Here is a 27,690-nt window from a genome sequence, read left to right on the forward strand (position 1 = left end):
CCTCAGATCTCATATTTACACTAAAATGCAATAAAGAAAAAAAAATGTAATTTAAAAAATAAAACTAAAATATTCTCCTTTAAGAGCTAAGGGCGGAAGTGACGTTTGACGTCGGCAGCCAGTCAAGCATGGAAGAGGACTCGATCATCTCTGCCACTACCGACGGCTCTTGTAAGTGGCGGAGACTACCGGAACGCGGCGGCGGGCCCTCTCCCACACCCGATTAAAAGTAATCTTGTGACAAATCCACCACAGAGACCACTTTTATCTGAAACCGGACCGCTCACTAAAGAAGAGAATACCGGGGTTATGGCAGATAGCTGCTGCCATAAGAACGACATTCCTCTTCAAAGTAGCAACGTATATTGTTGTGAGCCAGACCGGAAGTGGTTTTAAAGTGATTCTAAAGACAGAAGGTTTTTTCTTTTTATCTTAATGCATTCTATGCAATAAGGTAAAACTATTCTGCGTTTAACACAGCCCCCCCTTATACCTTACCTGAGCCTGATCTCAATTCAGCGCTGTGCCCAAGAGCAGTGGCTCTCCACTCACTCCCCCCCCCCCTCTCTCTCTCTCTCTCTCTCTCTCTCCTCACTGGACATGGAGGCAGCAGCAAAGCCATTGGCTCCTGCTGCTGTCAATCACAGCCTGTGAGGAGAGGGTGGTATCGAGCCACGCTGTGTGTGTCAATGGACACGTACAGCCCAGCTTGGGATCGAGCCCACATGAGTGCCCCCATAGCATGCGGCTTGCTTTGGGGGCACTTGGAAGGTGGGAGGAGCCAGGAGCGCCACCAGGGCTCCCAGAAGAGGACGAATAATGGATGCTATGTGCAAAACTATTGCACAAAGCAGGTAAGTATAACATGTTTGTTATTTAAAAAAAATACTTTGCAATCACTTTAACATTAACAGGGGAACTTGCACTACAATGATCAGCTTTTATTTACGTAAAACATTAACTTCAAAAGGAAAAAAACTGTTGCTGTAGTTGCTCAAAAATGTTTGCTGGAGTTTGGCTTTAATTTGTTAGTGTATTTAAAGCTGCTAGTACTAACAATGCTGCTGCCCAAAGGTGTCTCTTTTGCTCTTCTGTTCAGAGAGCAGTCACTCTAATATAGGATAGCGAGTAAATTATGCACAATGAGTTTATCAGAGCATTATTATTGAAGGCAGCATAGTCAGTATAGAAAGCTGAAATCAGTAAGAGTTCCAGCTGTTTGGGGTGGTGATGGGGGATGTGCGGGTATGCTTGAATGGGAGTATGTACTCAGGGCTGCCGTCAATAAGGAACAGAGACCATGTTCCAATCTAGGAGACAAACAAGGAGAGAGGCGCCTCTGGGTGCAATACTTAAGACAGTTTTCATTTTTAAAAAGCCACAAGTTTAAAAAACCACTCACATTTTGGTGGTCAATCAGAAGCGTGTGGAAGCAGTTTTTCGGAGGAATAGGTAGGTGTCATCTGGTGGAGTCTTTTCCCTTGTCCCTGGTACAGCGCTGTGGGATGCAGGGGATCTGTCCTTCTGCCGCAGGTGGTGTCTTTATTTTCGGCGATGGGCAGGGGTATCCTGTGCAGGCGCTGCAAGCCGTGTATGCCGATGGACGAACAGGGATGACGTCACCAGGAAAGCGACGCGTTTCTGAATGCTGGCAGCCCCCTTAACCATCAGCCCCCTCCACCTCTCATGAGTTTACAACTGCAGAATTATTCTGCCCCCAACCAATATCCCAATGAAATTTCCAACCACCAGAGAATCTCGCCACCTCTGTGGAATAAGTCACACACCCTCAAATACAGACCCAACCAACGCAAGACTACATACCCCGACAAAAACAGAGAGAGAGAAAATGGACTTATTCTATCCCTCAGTCAGTTCTACAACAGACAAATCCATCCAGGTCAAGCCCACACCGTCTCCAGTCTCCCGAAAGACAATGTCCATAACAATGGATCAATTTCCACCTTGGACCATGCCCATCCCATCAACAATCATCCTACACCAATCAGTGATGACCAGAAACCATCCGCTTCGATGGAAATAACCAATCACGATACTAGCAACCCTGCTTCCACCAATGTCATCACCTCCCCCACTCATTCCCCTGCACCTACTTCTTCTTTTTTAGTACCGAGTCCTCCTCTGACTACAACATCAAGAAAAAGAAAACTCACAGACGAGGCTGCAGAGGAGGACGAAGAAAACAATTATGCAAACCACCAAAAACTGTCAAAATCTTTAATCTCCCACAACCTCTCCGCAGCCGACACCTCTCTCCTAAGTCGTGGCCTTAATTTTGCACCCATCAACAAACCCAACACCTTTATGCTTTTCAAAGATCTAAATCAATACATTCGCAATCTGACCTTAAAAAGATACTTTCATACTAAACAAAAAGATGACAACCATGTCATTTCTATCACTACCCCGTCTACCCAGGATCCATCAGAATCATCTATTGATTTAACTGAAGAAAACACGGACCCCGATGACCCTCTGAGACTATACACACAGCATTTTGCCACATCTCCGCCCATTACGCACTCCTCACTCAGACCCAAATCCAAATCCATCTTTTTTCCCACACACTCTAAAGGCCCTCACATAGAGAGCTTCTATAGAGTGGTCTACGCAGACTTTGTCAAAATGTGTAACTCCACGTCCATGTCCAAAACCAACAACCTATCTCCGTCTGAAATAAAAGCTCTAGACCAATTCATCCATGCTGACAATATCATAATAAAATCAGCCGACAAGGGAGGAGGATATATATATATATATATATATATATATATATATATATATATATATATATATATATATATATATATATATATACAGTGAGGAAAATAAGTATTTGAACACCCTGCTATTTTGCAAGTCCTCCCACTTGGAAATCATGGAGGGGTCTGAAATTGTTATCGTAGGTGCATGTCCACTGTGAGAGACATAATCAAAAAAAAAAATCCAGAAATCACAATGTATGATTTTTTTTAACTATTTATTTGTATGATACAGCTGCAAATAAGTATTTGAACACCTGAGAAAATCAATGTTAATATTTGGTACAGTAGCCTTTGTTTGCAATTACAGAGGTCAAACGTTTCTTGTAGTTTTTCACCAGGTTTGCACACACTGGAGGAGGGATTTTGGCCCACTCCTCCACACAGATCTTCTCTAGATCAGTCAGGTTTCTGGGCTGTCGCTGAGAAACACGGAGTTTGAGCTCCCTCCAAAGATTCTCTATTGGGTTTAGGTCTGGAGACTGGCTAGGCCACGCCAGAACCTTGATATGCTTCTTACAGAGCCACTCCTTGGTTATCCTGGCTGTGTGCTTCGGGTCATTGTCATGTTGGAAGACCCAGCCTCGACCCATCTTCAAAGGTCTAACTGAGGGAAGGAGGTTGTTGCCCAAAATCTCGCAATACATGGCCCCGGTCATCCTCTCCTTAATACAGTGCAGTCGCCCTGTCCCATGTGCAGAAAAACACCCCCAAAGCATGATGCTACCACCCCCATGCTTCACAGTAGGGATGGTGTTCTTGGGATGGTACTCATCATTCTTCTTCCTCCAAACACGGTTAGTGGAATTATGACCAAAAAGTTATATTTTGGTCTCATCTGACCACATGACTTTCTCCCATGACTCCTCTGGATCATCCAAATGGTCATTGGCAAACTTAAGACGGGCCTTGACATGTGCTGGTTTAAGCAGGGGAACCTTCCGTGCCATGCATGATTTCAAACCATGACGTCTTAGTGTATTGCCAACAGTAACCTTGGAAACGGTGGTCCCAGCTCTTTTCAGGTCATTGACCAGCTCCTCCCGTGTAGTCCTGGGCTGATTTCTCACCTTTCTTAGGATCATTGAGACCCCACGAGGTGAGATTTTGCATGGAGCCCCAGTCTGAGGGAGATTGACAGTCATGTTTAGCTTCTTCCATTTTCTAATGATTGCTCCAACAGTGGACCTTTTTTCACCAAGCTGCTTGGCAATTTCCCCGTAGCCCTTTCCAGCCTTGTGGAGGTGTACAATTTTGTCTCTAGTGTCTTTGGACAGCTCTTTGGTCTTGGCCATGTTAGTAGTTGGATTCTTACTGATTGTATGGGGTGGCAGGCCCGGACTGGCCATAGGGCAGACCGGGCATATGCCCGGTGGGCTGCTATGGCTTGGGCCGGGGCCTCCCGCTCTGTGGCTTGTTGATGTCCATGCCGCACAGCAGGAGGTAAGCGGCGACCGCGGCCTGGACAGGGCTAACAGAGGCCTGCGGCCGCCGCTCACCTCCTGCTGTGCGGCGGCGATGCCTGTATCTTCTCCGGCGAATGGGCTGAGCTGTGTGTCTCTCTCACACACAGATCAGCCTCAGAGAGCCGACAGGAACAGTTCCGTTCTCTGCTCTCCAGTCTCCACTCAGATGGCCTGCTCCTCCTCCTCCCGCCCCTCTGCTTCTGTGTCTGCCACGCCCACCCACTGGGGGAGAAGTGAGAGAAGCAGACAGCATGTGCCTCCTTTCCTGGGGTGAGTAAGATCACCCTCTATCCTGCCTCCCAGTAATTTAATACACCTCCAAGGCATGTTATTTAAATGTGTGTATTTTTAATGTTGCCATTTGTGACACGTGAAAAAAAACTGCTCTCTGCTGAGAGAATTTTTTTTGTTAGCTTTCCATTGGTACATCTTCTTCAGTTCAGTGCCCAGCTACCCATGTGTTTTTCCAACAAAATCCTGAAACAGGCCAGAAAAACAGGTATTTTCTCTCCCTTTAGACTTCACTGGGGTTTGGCACTAAGCTCAGGGTTCTGAGTTCCCACCTGGCTCAAAGTGAATCCTGACAGGTTTGCTTATCTCTAGTGCTCACACAAATTGTTCAGTGGTTAGATAATGAGACATGTCTCCCAACATGTTAGATTGGGGTCTGTTTACTTTCACATTCTGATATTCTGATATTAATGACATTCATAATAGGTCTCTGTGGGGCACTGTCACAAAAATAATTAGATGCTTATAGCAGTTGTAGAGTCAGCCTGGAACATGGCTAATAAGGGGTTAATTTGGGAGGGCAGGTACTTCCCCCTAAACCAGACTATTAAAGACAGCAGAGCTCACAAATAGGAGGGAGGCTTTCAGTAGCTGCTAGGAAGTCATGGGGCTTATTGTGGGCAAACATTGAGAGGCATAGAGCCATTTACTTTCTATAGGAACTTATTGACTGTTTTATATTATTGCTTGATTGGGGAGTGTCATACTACATTAACAACGCCCGCATTTCAGCTCGCATATCGCACTGCAAACTGACAGTTCGGACATGAACCGGATCACATAGGTGTGAACACCCATGCGAGCCGATTCCGGTGCGGACCAAAAAAAGTGTCCTGTGCGTGTTTGGTCCAAATGCGATCCAATATCAGCCATAGTATCTGTATGGCTGAAATTGCATTGCAAAGACATTGCATGTGATTTGCACTGCAGTGCGAATCACATGCGATAGCGCACTAGTGTGAACCTGGCCCAAATCAGGGTTCTCAGAACACCACTTTACATGAGATCCCCCCTTAAGGCACGGTTCATACTAGTGTGCTGTGCAATATCGCATGTGATTCGCAATGCAAATCACATGCAATGTCCATGCATTGCGATTTCAGCCATACAGATAGTATGGCTGAAATCCCACCGCATTCAGACCAAACACGCACAGGACACTTTTTTGGTCCGCACCAGAATCTGATCGCATAGGTGTTCACACCTATGTGATCCGGTTCATGTCCGAACTGTCAGTTCGCAGTATGATATGCGAGCTGAAATGGAGGCGCCGTTAATGTAGTATGACACTCCCCAGCAGTTCACATATGGCAGTGTGAACTGCCGTGCAAGTCGGGTGCGATGCGGAAACCCTCAGTGGATTAGCAGCTTACAGTAAGTGGAAATTCTGCAGACTCTAATGCCCCATACACACCATCACTTTATGTGATGAAAAAAAATTACGTTTTTAAAAACGTCACTTTAATTGACCGTGTGTGGGGGAAAACGTCGTTTTATGTCTTCTAAAAAACGACCAAAAAAAATTGAAGCATGCTTCAATTTTATGTGTCGTTTTTCAAAACGTCAACTTTTACTTCACAGAAATTGACCGTGTGTAGCAAAAACGTTGTTTAAAACGACTTTTTTCATCCGCGCATGCCCAGAAGCTACTTATGAAGCGAGCTTCAATGGAAAAACGTGGTGGAACGTAACCTCGCTTTGCTAGAACATTGTGAGAAAACGATGGTGTGTAGGCAACTTCGTCTTTGAAAATTGAAGTTTCAAAAACGTCATTTTTTACTTCACAGAAAATGTCATTTTTTTTCATCACATAAAGTGATGGTGTGTACGCGGCATAAGGGTTGTCTGTGCGGACTCTGATGTAAGGGGGGTGGTGTGTGGACTCTGATGTAAAGGGGGGTCTGTGCAGGCTCTGATGTAAGGGGGGGTCAATACGGACTCTGATGTAAGGGGGCTCTCATGTAAGGGTGGGTCTGTGCGGACTCTGATGTACGGGGGCAGGAGGAGCTGGAGAAGTGCACAGTGAGCAGAGAGTAAAAGGGGGCACTGTGATTACAGAGAAAAGGGGGAATAATTGCAGGGGCATTGTAATATAAAGGGGCCTACCTGTAATCATTACAGTGCCACTTTACAGTGCTGTCCCCATTATATCACAGTTTCCCCGCACATTACAGTGTGGAGGACACCAGAAACCCCCCGCGAATGCCTACCGAAATCAAACCTCCCCCCCCCCCCCCCCTGTTCCTGGGGAAAAATGGGCTGCTCAGTCTTAAATGCCCGGGCCTATTTTTTGTCCCAGTCCGGGCCTGTGGGGTGGACAGGTGTCTTTATGCAGCTAATGACCTCAAACAGGTGCATCTAATTTAGGATAATAAATGGAGTGGAGGTGGACATTTTAAAGGCAGACTAACAGGTCTTTGAGGGTCAGAATTCTAGCTGATAGACAGGTGTTCAAATACTTATTTGCAGCTGTATCATACAAATAAATAGTTAAAAAATCATAAATTGTGATTTCTGGAATTTTTTTTTTTTGATTGTCTCTCACAGTGGACATGCACCTACGATGACAATTTCAGACCCCTCCATGATTTCCAAGTGGGAGAACTTGCAAAATAGCAGGGTGTTCAAATACTTATTTTCCTCACTGTATATATATATATATATATATATATATATATACACATTTTTTTGGGTGGGACAAATATATAAAGTTACATTAAGGAGTGAATACACCCCATAGAAATTGTTGACTTGAACATTTGAACTGCAAATATTTGATGGTGATGTAGTTGTACAGATGACACATAAAATTGACATTCGTTTTTTTCTTTTACACAATCTAATGTAACACAAAAGCAGGTTTTGCCTTTTGGAAAACACAATTTGTCTTGTGCATCACCTTTTTCTGTATTTACTGTTTATTCAACTACAAATCTAACCCCCCCCCCCCCCTTTAAAACAAATGCCCTTTGTTTACTATTCTGCTGCTCTTGTTAAGCGCTAGGAATTAAATGGTACTAACTTCTGGGTTTGGAGGAGCATGTAACTCACTCCATGAGACCGGGAGTCCATAGCCTAAACTAAAACTCCATTTACACAGGGCTTTCCTATCACTCCTTATAGCCTAAGGTCCCGTACACACGTCCGAGGAACTCGATGTGCCAAACACATCGAGTTCCTCGTCGAGTTCAGTGTGGAAGCCGCTGAGATCTCGGTGGGCTGACTTTCCTCATTGAACAACGAGGAAATAGAGAACATGTTCTCTTTTCTGCCCGACGAGTTCCTCGTCGGCTTCCTCGCTGAAAAGTGTACACACGACCGAGTTTCTCGGCAGAATCCAGCTCCGACCGAGTTTCTGGCTGAATTCTGCCGAGAAACTCGGTCGTGTGTATGGGGCCTCACACAGCTGTATGGAAGAAAAAGTAAAATACATTTTAGCTACTGTGGAGATCTGCATTAAAGTGAACCTGTTACTTTTCCCTGCATGAGCGGAGATCGTAATTTTTAGTATGCATACCTTAAAGGGGTTATAAACCCTTGTGCTTTTTCACCTTAATGCATCCTATGCATTAAGGCGTAAAAACTTCTGTCACTCAGCAGCCACCCAGCCCCCCGTTTTACTCACTTGAGCCCCTCAATTCCCACGCTGAAGATGCGCTCACCCTATCTGCCCGTTGTCTTGGCTCTTGATTGGATTGATTGATGGCAGCGCAGCGATTAGCACCCGCTGCTGTCAGTCAAATCCAATGACGTGGGGGCAAGTCGGGCATTCTGTGTCTATGGACGCAAATGCTGGACTCGGGAGCGCACACGCATGGTAACCCCCCTGGGAGAGCGCTTCTCCTAGGGGGTTTACCAATTCCAGGAGAAACCGCCGGGGGACCCCAGAAGATGAGGTTCGGGGCCACTCGGTGCAAAACAAACTGCACAGTGGAGGCAAGTATGATATGTTTTTTATTTAAAAAAATAACGAGGGTTTAGTAACCCTTTTAAATCCAGCAGTCTTTGGGTCTTTAGCAAGATAAGCAGGATCCGTCCTTCTCCAGCAGTGGTTGGTCCTCACTGCTGGATAGAATGTCGCTTATGATACGATATGACATGCTAGTGCGGTTTCTAGTCGACATTCCCTCTTCTGCAAGCCAAGGTGGCATGAGGTTTTTTTTATGACAGTTACGTGTTAGTTTATGTTTTTGGGGTTGTATTTTAGGGTATTGGGGAGATCACACAAACACTTGTAGGTATAACAATTAAGCAAAAGGAGAAAATATAACAAGAATAATTAACGAAAGATGCCTTTTTTTTGTCACGGGTCCCTCCCTATTTTACAGTGTGGCACAAATGATCACAATCAGACGCATGCATGATAGCAGCTCTAAGATGAAAACAATTATTCAAAGTTTTAGCTGTAGTATATACAGGATGAGCTGGTAGAATTTGACCAATCATAAACAACATTACCTTCTAAGGAAGATATCACATTCCTTGGCTGGCTTGTCTATATGATCAGTTTACAATGACATTCCTATATCATGAAGGTAACTAGACTTAGAATCCATTCTTAGATATTGTGAGCCAATTTTAATAAGGAAATAGGACATTTCCCCATCAAGGGCATATACTCATGAAGTGTGTTCATGATAATCTGGGCTCAAAGGAAGCGGGGTAAATAACCAACCTGAAAGAGGACAGGACTGGGATTAGTGGACATGGGGCAGCGTTGGAGCGTGCAGTTGGGTGAGTAGTGCTTTGAAAATGATGTCCCTAAAAAAACGTATAATTTAACACTAAAATCTGACCTATATGTTCAGTAAGGCATAGCTTTATTCTGTACACTGTGCTGTACAGTTCATGATTTAAACCTCTACTTTATTTTATATATGCCACATGACTTCACTCCTAATACATTAGTACTGCATACCACTATACTCTACATGTACACTGCAACGCACATTCTATACTTCACACAAATCCAAATTTAAAGTCTGATGCATGTCACATAATCTGCCAGTGTCTGTTTGTCATTAGACTTACAGCAGACTGAATTTATGTTTCACTGGCAAAGACCCTTCAGTGCCCACTTTTGCCATCAAAGTTTATCGTAAACGAAGCTGGAATGTGATTGCTTTTCTTGATAAATTTTCAGGATGCTTTAGTTGATTGCGTAGAAAACCGTGTACGCCAGCTTGAAGACCTTGAAGCTGCCTTTGCAGAGCTGTGTGAAGATGATAGCGAGGAGACTGTGCAAAGATGGGCCTCCAATCCTGGGTATGTAGAATTCATAATAAGATTTTTAACCGCATTATTAGGGCTTTTATGGAAAATTATCCTGAAATGCAAGAATATGAAAAATTTCTTAAATTATTATTTCCATGCCGTCTTTTGAAAAAAAAAAAATGTGTTTGTTTCCTTATTTTGATTTCCCTACTTTGTCTGAGGAACCAGAGCTAAAACACCCTGTGAAGTTTAAATATTGTTGCTTTATCAAATGCTTAACCTCATGCTGATAAGGCATGCTGGGCTCCATTCACTAAAGAATATTGCATGAGATAATTTGGATCACATGACAATTGTTTTTTTTCCAATTATCTCATGTGATATACAAAATTTTGATTTACTGTCAATTTATGCAGTATTTACCGCACTAGTAGAAAAGGCATGATAAATGCCGCATAAACTGACTCTAAAGTCAACTCGCTAAACTATATAATTAAATAAATACATTTGTTGAATAAGTTGCGGTGTAGCCTCGTGTTATTCAAAGAATATATTAAATTAGCGCTGGTTGTTGAGGAGCCGCCACCCACTTGCCTGTTGTTAACTAGCAGATGGCCACCAGCATCCTTATCATTCAGTAGTACTGCATCATGGTTGTTAAAGGGGTGGTTCACCCTAAAAACTACTTTTTCTTATTCCACTGCCCCCCCACATTACAATCCGATTAAGGCTCTTATTATTTTTTTCATGCTGTACATACCTTAGTACAGCATATTCACCCGTGCATCCGGGTTGCGAGTCCCGCGGGAGTGGGCGTTGCTCACATGCTGGTGATTGACGTTTTGCCCAAAAACGAGCTCCCCCCCGTCGCATAAGCCGCGTCACGGTTGGCGAAAGGAGCCGATCGGCGAGTCGGCGCTATACTGCGCATGCGCATCACCGTTCGGCTCCTTTCGCCAATCGTGACGCGGCTTACGCGACGGGGGGAGCTCGTTTTTGGGCAAAACGTCAATCACACACATGTGAGGAACGCCCACTCCCGCGGGACTCGCAACCCGGATGCACGGGTGAATATGCTGTACTAAGGTATGTACAGCATGAAAAAAATAATAAGAGCCTTAATTGGATTGTAATGTGGGGGGGCAGTGGAATAAGAAAAAGTAGTTTTTAGGGTGAACCACCGCTTTAAGGAGTGTGCATTCCCAGCTGACACCAGAATGTAAACAAAAGAATTGCTGGCATATAAATAAATAGAAAACGGTGTGGGCCCCCCAATCCATACCAGGCCCTTTGGGTCTGATATGGTTTATAAAGGAAACCCAATAAAAAAATGGCATTGGGTCCCCCCCAAAATCCACGCCAGACCCTTATCTGAGCATGCAACCTGGCAGACCAGGAAAGCGCACATGGGTGGGGGGGGTTGGTTTACTCGTTGTTAAGGAGGCTGGCAATCGTATTTTAGAACCTTTTTTTTGATGAATTGCAAACAAAAATTGAAAGACGCTGGGAGGAAGGAGTAAAGAATAAGGCTTTATTCACACTTGGCCGTTCGGGTCCGTCTGTCGGCGGACCTGAACGGCCGCTCCATGCATCGCTATGGAGCGTCGGATGTCAGCAGAGACATGTCCGCTGACATCCAACCCGATCCGACCCGCTAAAAACAGACGTATGGGGGCCACGTCCCCATCCGTCCATGCGGATCAGATCGGGTAAGATCTGATGAAAACGGACATGCTGTCCGTTTTCATCAGATCGCTCCATAGGGACACAGCGGTGCCCGACAAGCCCCTCCCCGCTCAGTGAGCAGAGAGGAGCTTGTCATCGTCGGCTCAGCGGAGATCTGCGGACTGATCTCCCGCTGAGCCGACGGGAGCAGGCGGACTCCGTAGAGTCCGCCAAGTGTGAATGAAGCCTAAGGGACACAGATAAAGAGCCATACCATAAACTTGGCTGCCAGTGGAGCTGGAGGGATCATTCTAAACCCTCCTGGATATCAAGCCTCTGATAGCATTCTCATCTGTCCCCACTCTGATTCCCTTACCTTCTCACACATTTTGATTGCACCATCTGGCGTACCACACTGTTGTTTTAGTAAGGAGGATTTGCGCCATCCATGTCTGCCTTTATGGGTCAAATCTTGGCCCTTATACAGGCCATCAGGGTCATAAGTAGCCCCCACTTTCCTCTTCTCCAAGATCTGTCCCTTATACAGCTCTGATAGTGATTGTAAACCCAAAAGAGAACAGCAGGGCAGAGGAAGAAGATGGGGGGATTTAGAAGCTGTTTCCTCCAAACTGGAGATTTCCTTTTATTTATTCATTTATTATCACTAAAACTCTGACATTACTTCAGTGTAATAATACTCTATAGTTGACTAGTTTCTGAAAAAATGGGTGGTTCTGGAGGTTGAGTCGGATATTGTCTGCCTCAACAGATCCATAATGGTTTCTGTGAAGGAATCTCTGGCCTTTAAGGATGCTGTGGATAGGAGACTTGAGGTCCTTTTTAAATCCTGTTCCCTGATTGGTCCGACAACAAAACCTGTTATTGCAGTCTGCCAGACTCTGTAGGGTGGAATGGACCAAACCCATATTCTGAGAATTGGATTTCATCGCCATGGACACTGAGCTCCTTCAATACTCCTGGAACTCCTTCTGAGAAATTATGTAAATGGACTGGCTGACTCTCTGCATCATAGGTCTAGAGTGGGCCTCCATTCTGTCTAGATGCAGATTCCTGTGGCTAAAACACTGGTTGGTGGTATCGGTGTACAAAAGTAGCTTGAGAAAATTTCCTTTCTCCAGCTACTCGATGAAATTTGACATCAAAAAGATAACTGTTGGTAAGAGCACTCTGTTGCCCAGCAAACACAAGGCAAACGATTCCTGTGAGTAAGTCCCCAAACTCTCCTGAGCAAGGGCACCTTTCATCCCTCACAGGCCTCATCTTCCAAGTCTACACCAGGAAAGCCGTTTTGATGCAAACCTTGGACTTCCAAGCTGGCCAAGTCTGGCTCTAATCCTGCACAATAACAGGGCTTCCCCACTTCTTCTCGTCCATCTGGATTTAGGACATTCCAGTCCTTTGGGTTTAGTTTGTTGTCGCCCAAGGATACAAATTGGAGTTCAGTCTCTGGATCTGCTTCCATCTGGTTATGTTTTGCCCTGGGTGAAAAACCTTTTCAATTTGTGGCATTTTCTTTTCACCTATTTACGCCCCCTCAAGTGTTCTCAAAGGTCTTGACCCTTGCCTTACCTTGTTCTCAGACCGTTCACCGTGGGATACCTGGATTGTCTTCTGTTGAGAACATTTTCTGCCAGGTTCTTTTGAACGATATTCAATGGCAGCTAACCTGTTGCTAGCCTTCGATTTAATACTCATCTACCAAAAATCTGCATTGAATCCCAACTCATCTCATGGAGCAAATAGGCCTTGACCTGGATGTGTCCTTATCTCAAGTTTTTCTTCCACCAACAAAACTTCTGACATTAAGATCTCAGACATCTTGCCAATCCCCGGGGCAGTTTTGCATGAAGGTCATGGGTTTGATCGTTGCCTCCCTTGGGGCAATGCTGTATAATCAAATTTATTTAAGGCCAATTCAACACAATATTTTGACAAGCAGATTTCTCTGGATCACCCCATGCACCTGTTGGAGGCCAGACACTCCCTAATCTAGTGGGACCAGTACTCCCTAATACAAGGGTCATCAACCTTTTGAAAAGCGAGGGCAACTTAAGCGACTTGATAAGCAGTCACAGGCCACAATGAGTGGAGCTGGCAGATGACAGGTCTGTGTTCACTCTGCATACTTTTATGTAGAGCAGACACACCTACAAGATGACCAGTGCCTTGCTAAACAAGCTGAGGGTAAAGGTGATGGACTGGTCAAGCATGTCTCCATACCAAAACCCTATTGAGCATTTGTGGGACACCCTCAAATGGAAGGTGGAGAAGCCACATGGTCTCTAACATCCACCAGCTCCGTGATAGCTTCATGGAGGCGTGGAAGAGAACTCCAATGGCAACCTGTGAAGCTCGGGTGAACTCCATGCCCAAGAGGGTAAAGGCAGTGCTGGAAAATATTGATGGAAAATATTGATGGAAAAGAAAAAAGAGGGCGCTCCGACCTAGTGCATTACCGTTTAAAAGATCATTGTTTTAATGTTATTTAATAAAATCTTTTAAACGATAATGCACTAGGTCGGTGCGCCCTCCTTTTTCTTTTCTTTTTTAGTTGCATTATGAATTCCCATGGTTCTGAGGAGGGCTGCAAGATTTTAAACTTTGCCTTGAAATTGGATTACGTTTCCCTTTAGCGGAAAACACCAGAGTGCAGGAGAATTTTTTGTGTGGAAAATATTGACACTTTAGGCCCAGTTTGGACATTTTCATTTAGGGGTGTACTCTCTTTTGTTGCCAGCGATTAAGACATTAATAGCTGTGTTATTTTGAGGGGACAGCAAATGTACACTGTTATACAAGCCGTACATTCATTACATTGCATTGTATCAAAGTGTAATTTCTTCAATGTTGTCACATAAAAAGATATAATAAAATATTTACAAAAATGTGAGGGGTGTACTCACTTTTGTGAGCTACTGTATATACAGCATATATAATATATTTGTCCGAGTTGGAGCGCATACTGTGTAGCAATGGATAGATTAAGGATAAGTGTGCCTGAAGGGGGCCTACCCCACCCTAAAGACACAAGAACGTTTGTGATGGCTAGCAAGAGCACAATGGCAGCTGAAGGCATACATTGCTTCCCTGTACCCCAGGGGTAGGCAACCTCGGCCCTCCAGTTGTGGTGAAACTACAAGTCCCATGAGATATTGCAGGACCTTGACAATCACAGGCATAACTCCTAGAGGCAGAGGCATGATGGGATTTGTAGTTTCACCACAGCTGGAGTGCCTACCCCTGCTGTATCCAATTCAGCCACCTGTACATGGGAAAATGGCAGGAACACAGTTTCTTGATGTGGGCGAGGCCTGACAGTAGTGGAGCACAGTCTGTTTGTCACAAGATATAGTAGTGAATGTTCAGAAGGGTTAAAGGAGCATTAATATTTTCAATATTTTGCAATATTTAATTATATCTTTTTGATGTGTTGTTTATACATGATTTTTCATCTTTATTACAATTGTTGTACAGTACACAAGCACTCTTAAAGTGGAGTTCCACCCATTTTTTTATGTTTGTCTGTGCTGCATGCTCTAATCTCATAGTGTTCAGAATGGACAATTTTTATTTAATTTGTTGCTTGTAAATACCTTTATTTTGTAGTCCTTCATTACTTCCTCCTCCTTATTTGCCTAGGCTATTTGCAAGGGTTTCTGGGATAGGCATCATGTTTCCCAGTAGTTTTTGCAAACCTGACTGAAACCTATTGCATTGCTTGTGCACTGAGCATGTGCGAGATATGCAAAGCTGAAATCCAGGAAGTCATACAGTCTGGCTTCATGATGCCCACACTTAAGATGGCCATGGTCTATTTCTAGATTATAAACTATTTAAATGCTGTAACAACCTAACAAAACGGACCTTAGTTTACAGACTAACTTTACTAGAATACATGAAGCTTGTGTATTACAGGGGTATTTATATTTAAAAAGTGAAATTGTGGGTGGAACTCCCCTTTAATATAATTTGTGGGATATATCTTAACATTGTTTCCTGCATGGTTGCAAGTGCTGTAATTTATTTTTATTTTTAAATGCATTAATCTTTCCCTCAATCCTGAATAGTTTCCCAGTTCCTGTCCCTGAAAAACATCCCCACGGCATTATGCTACCACCACCATGCTTCACTGTAGGGATGGTATTGGGCAGGTGATGAGCAACGCCTGGTTTCCTCCAGATATAATGCTTGCCATTCAGGCCAAAAAGTTCAATCTTTGTTTTATCAGACCATAGAATTTTGTTTCTCGTCGTCAGAGTCCTTCAGGTGCCTTTTGGCAAATTCCAGGCGGGCTGTCATGTGCCTTTTAGTGTGGAGTGGCTTCTGTCTGGCCACTCTACCATAGGGGCCTGATTGGTGGAGAGTTGCAGAGATGGTTGTTCTTCTAGGTTATCCTTTCTCCACAGAGAAACACTGGAGCTCTGTCGGACTAACTATCGGGGTTCTTGATCACACGATCATTTTTCGGCATTTAGAAAAAACAATGTTTTTCCAACTTCATCATTAAAATGACGTTGCCCACACACTATCGTTTTAAAAAAATGCTCTAGCAAAGCGCGGTATAAGGCACTATTAAGGGAAAATTCCATGCGGATGACGCCACCCTTGGGGCTGCTTTAGCTGATTCCATGTTTGTAAAAGATGATTCGCTCTTTTCTGTCTGTTACAGCGTGATGAATGTGCTTACTCCATTATGAACGATAGTTTTACCAGAACGAGCGCTCCCGTCTCATAACTTGCTTCTAAACATGCGCGGGTTTTTAACGTCGTTTTAACCCACACACGATCATTTTTTACAACCCGAAAAACGACATAGTTTAAAACGTTGTTAAAAAATGCAGCAAGTTCGAAAAAAATAATTGTCGTTTTTCAGAACCCGAAAAATGATGTGAAGCCACACACGATCATTTTAAATTACATTTTTTAAAAACAATGTTTTTTTCATGTCGAATGATGATCGTGTGTACACGGCATAAAGCCCTTGTCCTCCGATCGCAGAACTTGATCAGCAATTGGCCCTGCAAAGGCAGTATTTCAGCTTTGACTATTCTCTTTCAATGGCCATTGCCATTGCATTCTTTGGTGAAAGCCTTTGTGCAGTGGGTGGCTCCTATTGTTCCCCCCCCCAAGCAGTTTCCAATGACTCCATGGGACTTGAATTTTGTACTTTCATCGCTGCAGCCTCTTCCCTTTTAATTCATTAGGGAAATATTTTTCGGGGAAACCGACTATCATTTTTGCCAGGAGAATACCTGAATCTTGTAAGGAACCTTTCCTGGTAGTTCACAGGATAAGTTCATCTTCCAACTGATGCCGCGTACACACAACCGTTTTTCGGGTTGTATAAAATGACGTTTTAAATAGTCTAGAAAAGTTTTTTTTCAAACCGATCGTTAAAACGGCTTTGCCTACACATGATCGTGAAAAACAAATGCCTCTGAGCATGTGCGGTAAAAACGTAGTGAAAAATTAGAGCATGTTCTAAATTTTTAATGTCCATTTTTTACATCCTGAAAAATGCTCTGGAGCCCACACACAATCGTTTTTAATGACATAAAAAAAAAACTTAATTTTTTACAACCTGAAAAACGGTCGTGTGTACGCGGCATAAGGTATCCCTTTTGCCTGAGTTGATATTGACTTTTCACTGCAGTTAGGACATAGTGCTTTTATTATTTTGTCCTGCTCCAAAACCCTTGGGAGGTGGCACCTGACACTCTTGATGCATTTTATGCCATTAGTTTCTACTTCACAGCCAATCTGATGCCCTCTTTGTGCTTCTGGAGGGATCTCACAGGGGGCTCTCTACATCTCTTTCCTTTATTGCTGGGTTAATCTGTCAGGTAGTAGTTAGGGCATATACAGCAAAGGATAGAATTAGTCCCTTTCCAGTAAAGACTCATTCTGCTAGATGAAGCCACTGATGAAGCTCAGGTGATCTAGTGAGCGAAATGCATTGACGTCATGTGACCCGGTGTCTCCAGCTCACTCATGTGGCTTGTCCATCTGCCGCTCCATATCGTTCCTCTTGGATCTCATAGCGCCAGCAAGGACTTTATACACAACGTCAGCTTTTCTCTACACTGATACCTGCAGCAATTTGGAGCTTTAACGTTGGGGAGTGAAGTTAGCCTAACCGTCACTCAGAAGCAGTGCTTTCAATTGGAATCCGGAGCTGTCTGCATGTTGGGTGAGATTGTTCATGGGACGATGTTCCCAGATACATACCCAGTGACTGAACTCACACTGTGGTGTTGACACATCTCCCTTCTGTGTGATTACCTGCCTGCTGTCTCACTCTCTCCCCTCCCGACCATCTCTACTGCATACATGCTTGCTGCTGATCCATCCATGGCTGCATCAACTTATCGTTTCAGGTCATTTCAGTGCTCTCACGTTTACATTTTGTTTGATCTCCATATGGACTTTATTACCTCTGTGGCTTGTTATTGTTGCTTTTGTGGCTCCCATCATATCCACCTGCCATCGGTGGTCCATTTTGAAATGCTGATTTGCCCTATTTCATTGCACATTTTTACTGATCCCTTGGTATAACTGGATGAATGCTTATGAGCCCGGGTTTGTTTTTACTGTCTTGACAACGTTGTCATGAATGCTTTTTAAATAGTGTGGTTAAGGTTCAAATTACTTTTCTCTTCCGTTCATGGACTGACACAGCAGCATCTTGACCTTAGGGGTATTATCCTCCTGCTAGGAAATTGACTAGGCAGAAAAACAGCATGTCAAGTGTTAAAAACACATCACACAGTACAGTACCGCCCAGGGAGCGGTCCCTCTGGGTACATCCTTTTCCCCCTGCACCTGCAGCCTCAGTTTTTTTTCTGCCTAGCACAGGAGAATGACATGGCTCCCTGTGGGCCCATACGGCCTGGGGATTTTTTTTATTTTTTTTTATTTTCTTTTGCATTTTTCTGCATTTTTGGATCCCGAGATCTACAACCAACTGCCGACTGGGTGACAGGCTGTATCCTCGATCCTTGTAGTTTGCCCAGTTCGGCCATCGAGTGTGTGCCGACCTTTTTAGCTACGCGCTGGGTCGTCCACGACATGCCCCGTTGCTCCAGGGGTGGCCGGTGAGCTATATGCTCCAGGGCACACATGACCGGGCTCTATGTACGTGTCACAGTGTGCCGGGCCAACAGCCATGCCGTAACCGCGCGGATGTTGGTTCTGTATGGGATGCCTTCAGCCAGTCGTTGCAGGACGGGTAAGTAGCAGTCCCCCTGCTCCGGCAGGGTGGTAAGGCTGGGCATTCCTGGGAGGTCGATAGAAGGTCCGGACAGCTTTTCCTCTCTCCCTTCCTCCCCTCCTTCCCTACGCTCTGGGTAGCTGGGTCGGCTGCTAGGTGGGGGTCCCACCTGGGGGGGCTCCATCCTAGGACTGGGGGCTGTGTGGTGGGTCCGCTCTCCTGGGGGGGTGCCTTTGTTGCCCTGTGTGCAAGGGGGACTGCCTTGGGGTCCCGGGTGTTCGCTGCCATGTTGCTGTGTGTGGGTGTTTTTTTGTACTGCACTCACGGTAGGTTCTTCCATCCTTGTGTCCTCAGCTGGCGAATCCCAAAGAGGCTGCGTTGCATTCCTTGGAAGTCGTCCGAGCCCTACGGGTGTACCTGTCTGCTACGGCTTCGTTTCGGAGGTCGGATTCACTGTTCATGTCGGTGACTGGTCCTAAGAAGGGTCTGCCGGTCTCGTCGGCCACCATTTCTAGGTGGTTTAGGCAGGTCATGCTTCAGGCCTATGCTCTAAAGGGGCGGGCGCCTCCCTTCCCGGTTACGGCACATTCTACCAGGGAAACTGGTGCCTCTTGGGCTTTCCGCCATCAAGCATCTGTTTCACAGGTGTGTAAAGCGGCGACCTGGTCGTCAGTTCACACCTTCTCAAAGTTTTACAAGGTTGATGTGAGTGCATCTTTGGATGCTTCCTTCGGCCGCAAGGTTTTGCAGGCGGCTGTTTAAGGTTGCACCTCCTCCATTGAGGAGCTCTGTTTTTGTTTGGGGTGAAGTTTGTTTGCTGTGTTTTTCCCACCCCTCGTTTTTTTGACACTGCTTGGGGACGTTCCTAAGGTCAAGATGATGCTGTGTCTGTCCATGAACAGAAGAGAAAATAGGATTTTTGTACTCACCGTAAAATTAATTTCTCTGAGTTCATAGACTGACACAGCACCCACCCCTCCTTCTTTGTTTGTTCTGCTTTTTGACGAACTGAGGCTGCAGATTAAGGGGGAAGGGGATGTACCCAGGGGGACTACCCCCTGGTGGTACTGTACTGTGTGATGTGTTTTTAACACTTGGCATGCTGTTTTTCTGCCTTGTCAATTTCCTAGCAGGAGGATAATACCCCTAAGGTCAAGATGCTGCTGTGTCCGTCCATGAACTCAGAGAAATGGGTTTTACGGTGAGTACAAAAATCCTATTTTTTCGCTTCCTTTTTGCATTCATTAATACACTTTTTATTAATAATACATATGCTGTGGTGAGTTTTCCATTTGGAGCCCCTACAGTTTGACTCCCAGAAAGATTTTTTTTCCCTCTTCCTGTGTCAGTCTGAGACAGAAAAAATGGCTTTCAATATACTTTGTTACAAATTACTTGAAGAAGAAAAGTGTCTGAGAAATTAAAATGCTGGTGTTACAATGCAAGTTGCAATACAATGAAAATAGTAACAATTTGAAAGTAATACATTTCGGGTGATGTAGGTGATCTGAAGTAATTTGGAGAACTCTCTGACCCTTTGTTATTTAGAAAAAAAATGTACTTGCCATTTATAGTTCTGAACTGTTATTTTAATGTAATATTCAAAGGCAGCCACTAGAGGTAGATGTTGGATCAGCAGACATTGTAAACAGCGGCTCCATCTACAAAAATATATAACGAGAGATTAATCAACACTTTCTGCTCAGTCCAGTGGTTTTGTAGTTTTGTTTTATGCCAGTCTTTAAACTGTCAGCAAGCATTTGCTTCATCATCAAATCACACCTTCAACAAGGCAGCAGAAAAGATATTATTATGAATGTCAGGTAAAGCAAGTTTTAGGGGATAAGGTGCATTTTTCTTCTAGGTTTTTGCCCTCTTGTTCTATTTCATCAGCAGACCCTTAAGTTAAAATTTCTATTCATTCTGTGAAAAAGCCTAAATTAAAAGTACTCCCATGAAAGGCATGCTGTTTCACTGTAACACTATAGAACCTGGACATCTGTATCACTCAATCCCCTAAGATCCTGTTTTCATTGCATCTGTTATTATAGAGGCCCGAACATTCTTGCCTGCATTTCAGTATCCTATGCTCATTTATGTTGGTTTTGTTTGTATGCAAGAACTGTTCACACAATTTGAAAAATTAAAGAATTCAAGAGAGACAGAAATATGTTTCTGATTATTTGCTCAGTATTTTTTCCTTGGTTCCCTGCTTCTGATATGTATTTTACTTTTCAGAATGAGCAGTCTAGTTCTGCTTGTACAGAGCTTGAAATCCAGAATGGAATCGCCAGACTATGAAATGGTAGTATTTATTATATTTAAATATTTTGTTTGTATATTGTTTGACTACTTAAATAAGTTTTTCCCCCTAGAAAGAAAAATAAAAGTCTGATTTTTTTTAAAACAGTACACTTACCCGCCTAGGGAACCAGCGCTGTCCTCACCTGGGCCAGTTCTTTGCCAATCTTCGGGTCCCCAGCATTGTCATGTTTGCTAAGGGAATGCCAGCTGTAACTCTTTGCGGCTCCACAGCCAATTTCCCATTGCTCTTACATGAGTCGTTCTACGTTTTATGATTTGGTCCCGCAGCCTTTTGGGACCTGTGACATGTCCCAGAAGGCTGGGGGAAAAACTAGGTACACGCTTTCCCAAAAAAATGTATTGTGCCAATGTGGTAGAGGAGGGGGGAACATAAAGCTTTGGGGTGAAGATCCTCTTTAATTCCCTTTTATTTGTAATTCTTTAAGTACAATGGAAGTCTTGTTTAGCGTTGGAAAATGGTTCGGCCCGAGCATTGGCTGTTAGTCCATTCGATTAACACCCAAATTATTGGGCGTTCGACCGTTTGTTCAGCCTGCCTAACAGCCACTGTACCGCTGCACAGTGCATTGAAAGCCCTGATTGGCTGAAGCAATGAAAGCTTTGCCTAATCGGGGCACATAGCACTGTCAGAGCTATGATTGGACACTGTCATAATGACTCTATCCAATCATGGCTCACTGCTCTTAGTCCTACCCCTCACTGTAAAAATACTCCTATTGCAACCATTTGCAGTGTTGTAATATTGGCGTGGAAAGAGATAGAACAGGGCTCTGTTAAAGCGGAGTTCCGGCCACAATTTCACTTTTTAAATATAAATACCCCTGTAATACACAAGCTTAATGTATTCTAGTAAAGCTAGTCTGTAAACTAAGGTCCGTTTTGTTAGGTTGTTACAGCATTTAGACACTTTATAAAATAGAAATGGACTGGGGCCATCTTAAGTGTGGGCATCATGAAGCCAGACTGTATGACTTCCTGGATTTTAGCCTTGCAGATCTCGCACATGCTCAGTGCTGCACAAGCAGTGTCAGATCAGGTTTCAGCACCTGTGCTGTCCAAGTCACATGATTCTTTGAGACTGGGGAGTTCACAGACTCCTGGAAAGTTACACCCACTAGACCCCCTACATTCTCTGTGCGGTGCATTAAGCACCTAGGTGTAGGAAGAGGGAAGATTAACTATTCTGCCTAGCAACAACACTTTGAAGGCATCTAAAAAAAAAAAAAAAAAATTGTAAAGGACTAATGAATTTTTTTTAAAACTACTGATGTAATGTTATATTTATGGGTGGAACTCCACTTTAAGTGCTACTAGCAAATCCGCACATGACGTCAGGATTTCTCAGAATGATGCTAGAGTTAGAAATAAATAACTGAAACAAATAACATAGAAAGGTGGCATAAATATGCTCTGCAGCAGTGAGTAATTATGAGCTAGATGACCTAATCAATATAGGTTGTCATGTGGTTCCTACATTTTTACCTCCTGTGCACTTCACTTCTTACCACTGTGTGTCACACCTTCAACCCATAATTTCTCTGCAAGAATGCCCTGATAAGCCATCATAGGTAATAATGGTGTGCACAGAATAAGATGTTTTTATTGTGTTATGTTATGTGTTAACATTTACATTTTTATAGATTTGGGACATGACTTGACTTAAAATAACAAAAAAGATCATGCTGAAAAAATATTCAAATGAGAACAAAGATAAGTGTTTTCAGAAATCTTTATTTTTTTTATAGCCAGAATACTGGAAACAGGTGTTCTGATACAAGTTAGAAAGCATGTCTATGTCTCCTACGAGATGGGCCCTTTATATACAGTGCATCTGGAAAGTATTCACAGTGCTTCTCTTTTTCCACATTTTGTTATGTTAGACTTATTCCAAAATGGATTAAAGTGTTGCTAAACCAAGGAAAAAAAAGAGGGGGGGGGGGGGGGACAAAAGAAAATGCACCCTCCCGGAGATAAAGATGCCAAGGGTGGACCGTGCCGCATAAAAAAGGGGGTTTATTGATGCAAAATATTTGCAATCACAAAAAATCAGACACTCAAACACCCATCACCATCACCCAATTAAATATAAAAATTTGTTAGATAACGTTATCTAAATAAACACCAACTATGTAAGGGATGCATGCATGCAAAATTACTCAAGCTGGGAAATCAGCTGGAATTTATCCAGCTGGTTACGCAACAATTGAAAAGATCAGCCACTTGACTGATCAAGTCCTGACAGGACATATAGCAGAGTAAATTGACTTATTAGATAGGCTAAGCGCTGGGGCTAACCAGTGAATAATAGCAAAACCTGAATATCACAGCTCAATGACATATAGTTCTGTATGAGAGGGCTATCAGGATATAACATTCATGGAGATCAAGAACACTGTAAGGCCAAGCCTTTTAAGCAGGATAGCAAAGTAGCAGCATTCAGACCAAATTCAGCATAGCAAATTAGCAGTCAGCTGAGCAAAGCGACCGTCGCAAAGCAGTTCAGCAAGTATGGAGCGCCAGCATGGAAATAGGAAGAGACACACATTGGACCATGGGTCCGCTCACCAGACCAAGTTATGTTTGGAAATCATCTGGTTTTGCTGATATCCTCCTCTCCATTGATGGGAAGTCGAAATACGGCTTGCTGCTGTTTGCAGTGAAGTATAGCCAAGGATGCTATCACCCCCGTCCTGGGGGTTCAAAGCTCCTGTTGATGTCTCACATATGGAGGGATGTAGATGTCATGGGCAGACCTCCCAGGTTAGTGTGTCTCAAGTAAGGTGGTCTGCTGCTGATGACTGCTTTTCCTGCTGCATTCCTCGCTCAAACAAGCGTATCGAGGGGCGGCTTCATTGATGTGTCAGTTGGTAACAAGCCGTTTCCAGCGCAGAGCGCATGCGTCCGATAACGTAGACAATCGGTGACAATGTGACGTCAAAAGAAGGACTGATGACCCAACATGTTTCAACCACTCACCGTGGTTTTCATCAAGGAATAGGGAGGGGCATGTAGTAAGCCTATATTTATATCAATTCTGCCGTCTAGCATAGACATTGCATTACAAAAAGAGGCCACTAGATGTCAGATTCCTACATGCAATGAAGTACTATTGATTCACCAGTCACAACAGTCTCCACCACCCAGATCACAGACCAGGGGTCAAGTCCTGGGGAAAAAAGTGTGGGAACTCCCACCCAAGATCCACTTAAGCAAGTTCTTTCTAAATCCCGCGATAACTTGCGGCAGACTTCTGCAATGTCTCCTGGGAATAATGACAAAAGCTCCCAGGAGATTTTGCGGCATCGAGGAAGTGACGGAATACCCGCACACTACCCGATGAATCCATATACAGGAAGCGGCCAGTAACATAAAGGATTACTAAGGTTCGCCTGCCCCTGACAGTGACTCGAGCTGGGCATCGCTGCTTAGTGAAGGATTGGCTCGGGCGGCTCGGCTGCTCTAGTCCTGCAAAGGGAACTGCATTCCCATTTGATAATATCAAAGAAATATTTGTTAATCACAGATCCCTTTGATAGTCAGTGGTCAGCAAAAAGCCCTCTACTGGCAGAGGAGTGATGTTAATCATGATATTATTAAAACAGTTATACGGTGGCAGGGCGAGATCACGTAGCTATACGCCATCTCTCCCAGCAGCCAATAGGGGCGCGCGCACCCCCAGCTCGTCCCTGGCACCCGCGATCGCTCGTTACAGGTCCTTTTTAGGGGAGAAATGCCTGATCTTCTGTTCATACAATGTATGAACAGCGATCAGTCATTTCCCCCAGACAGTCCACCCCCCCTTCAGTTAGAACACACCCAGGGAACATACTTAAACCCTTCCTCGCCCCCTAGTGTTAACCCCTTCCCTGCCAGTGGCATTTTTATAGTAATCAATGCATTTTTATAGCACTGATCACTATAAAAATGCCAATGGTCCCAAAAATGTGTCCGAATTGTCCGCCATTAATAGTAAAAAAAAAATATTAATAAAAATGGCATAAAACTATCCCCTATTTTGTAAACGCTATAACTTTTGCGCAAACCAATCAATAAACGCTTATTGCCATTTTTTTTTTTTACAAAACATATGTAGAAGAATATGTATCGGCCTAAACTGAGGAAAAAAAATGTTTTTATATATATTTTTGGGGATATTTATTACAGCAAAAAGTAAAATATATATTTTTTTTCAAAATTGTCACTCTATTTTTGTTTATAGCGCAAAAAATAAAAACCGCAGAGGTGATCAAATACCACCAAAAGAAAGTTCTGTTTGTGGGGAAAAAAGGACGCCAATTTTTTTGGGGAGCCACGTCGCACGACCGCGCAATTGTCAGTTAAAGCGACGGAGTGCCGAATCGCAAAAAAAGTGGCCCGGTCATTGACCAGCAATATAGTCCGGGGCTGAAGCGGTTAAGGGCGCATGTCCAGTCTCATATATACATTCCTCATACCTCCTCACTGGGATCAAATGTCCACAGATTTAATAGTGGACAAGAGGGTAAAAAGCTCAAAACCTAAAAAATGATGAAAAGATAAAAAATATGAAATTAAATATTAATGAAAGATTATGTGTGGTATTGATAAATAACATATCAAATCATGACACATCCTATCACTAAGATCAAACTGAGTAAAATTGTGTGACTTAAGGCATCCTCAATAGCCTATAGTGATATAGATCAATGGCCTTCCTTATTGTAATTTTTTCCTTTCCAAAAAGGGTTGAAAGCTACACTCAACATTCAAGCCTGAGGGTGCAAGGGTACCTAGTCTATATATCCACATTTTTTCTCTCTGTAATAGGACTGTGTCAAAATCTCCCCTTCTTGCTGACAAATTAAGGGTATATATTCCTTTTACTCTCAATTCAGATGTACTACTTTGATGAAAGTCAGCAAAGTGCAGCGCTATAGGTGACATTTCCTCTCTGGTTTTTCCCTGGCTTGCGCCCTTTTGAATTTTGGCAACGTTTTTTATGCTCCGCAGATGTTCCCCGATGCGGATTCAAAGTTGTCTTTTGGTTTTACCAATATTGAATTTCTTACAGGGGCATTCAAGCATATATATCACCCTAGTGGTGACAATTAATAAACTTATTAATAGAGAATCTTATACTTCCATCCGCATTGGTGAATTCTGATGTTTTTTCTACATGGCTACATACCCGACAATGACCACATGCATACATTCCTTTTAGAGGCGGAAGGTTAGTTAGCCAGCTTGTTGTTTGTTCCCTTCTATGTTCCGAGTGAACCAATAGGTCTCTGAGATTGCGGGCCCTTTTGGCTATCATTTGTGGGGACGGTCCCACCATGTCATTGAGTATAGGGGATCTAGTAAGTACTCCCCAATATTTTTGCAGGACAGATTTAACTTCTTTCCCTTGTGCCCCATAGGTAGTGATCAGGCGTGGAGAAGAGTTTTTATTAGTTAATTTTAGCTGATTTCTAAGGAGGTCCCTTCTGTTTGTTTTCCCTGCCCTTTTCCGCGCCCTGTCCAACACCTTCTGCGGGTACCCTCGTTCTCTAAATCTGCTATGCATTTCGCCCACGTCACGTTGAAAATCAACATCACTGGAGCAGTTCCTGCGAAACCGCAGGAACTGGCCCACTGGAATCCCCATGATCAGATGGTCAGGGTGATGGCTGGAAGCCTGGAGTAGGTTTCCTAAAAGTGCAGGTATTTATTTTATTGTCCACAATGGAAACCTTTAAATCCAAAAAAGAAATGGACCGAGAATCCACCACGTGTCAATTTGATATTCCGATTATTGACGTAGGCCGCGATTCAGATACATTGTCGTATCTTTGAGCGTGCATAACGCATCTCCTATGCGCTACGCCGACGTAACATTGAGAGGCAAGTACTATATTCACAAAAGCACTTGCTCCCAAAGTTACGTTGGCATATCGTAAATGGGCCAGCGTAAGCCCGCGTAATTCAAAGTAGCAAGGCAGTGGGCGTGTTGTATTGTAATGAAGCGTGACCCCATTGGCCGATCGAACGGCGAATGCACGCGCATGCTCAGTCACGTCGCAAATACTCCCTAAGATACGTCGGCTCAATGCTTTGTCGACGTGAGCGTAACATACGCCCAGCCCCATTCACATACGACTTACGCAAACAACCGACGTCCATACCTTAACGTGACTTACCCCTGCTTTATGAGGGGTAAAGTTACGCCGGACCGACGCCTTACGTAAACGGCGTAGCTAAATCCGACGGGCGCAAGTACGTTTCTGAATCGGCGTATCTAGGTAATTTGCATATTCGACGCGTAAATCTACGGAAGCGCCCCTAGCGGCCAGCGTAAATATGCACCCAAGATATGAAGGCGTAAGAGACTTACGTCGGTCGTATCTTGGCCAAATTCAGGCGTAACTGCCTATATGAATCAGCGCATTGATACGACGGCGCTCACTTGGACTTACAACGGCGTATCTGGAGATACGCCGTCGTAAGTCCTTTCTGAATCCGGGCCATTGAGTTCACACAAAAATGTGTGTAATTGTTCCTGGTTGCCCTGCCAGATCATAAGGACATCATCGATGTACCTCAGCCAAGTAAGTACATGGCTGAGGTACATTGGCGTCCTATATACCACCTACAGTTCCTAGAGGCCAAGGTAGAGGCAGGCATATGCAGGGGCCCAAGGTGCACTCATTGCCGTGCCTCTAACCTGTTGATAGAAGCACTCAAGGAACTGGAAGTG

General features: G+C 43.9%; 1 protein-coding gene across 2 annotated transcripts in view; it reads left to right on the forward strand.

Moving 5' to 3' along the window:
* C5H5orf22 (chromosome 5 C5orf22 homolog) overlaps positions 1–27,690 on the forward strand; it is a 108,221-nt gene that overhangs the window by 71,326 nt on the left and 9,205 nt on the right. For both annotated transcript variants that reach the window (XM_040353577.1, XM_040353576.1), the window contains exons 6-7: positions 9,684–9,805; positions 20,889–20,955. In XM_040353577.1, the coding sequence (XP_040209511.1) occupies positions 9,684–9,805; positions 20,889–20,955 (189 nt within the window). The remainder of the gene's footprint in view (positions 1–9,683; positions 9,806–20,888; positions 20,956–27,690) is intronic.

Source organism: Rana temporaria, chromosome 5 (genome assembly GCF_905171775.1).
Source record: "Rana temporaria chromosome 5, aRanTem1.1, whole genome shotgun sequence".
NCBI classification, from domain to species: domain Eukaryota; kingdom Metazoa; phylum Chordata; class Amphibia; order Anura; family Ranidae; genus Rana; species Rana temporaria.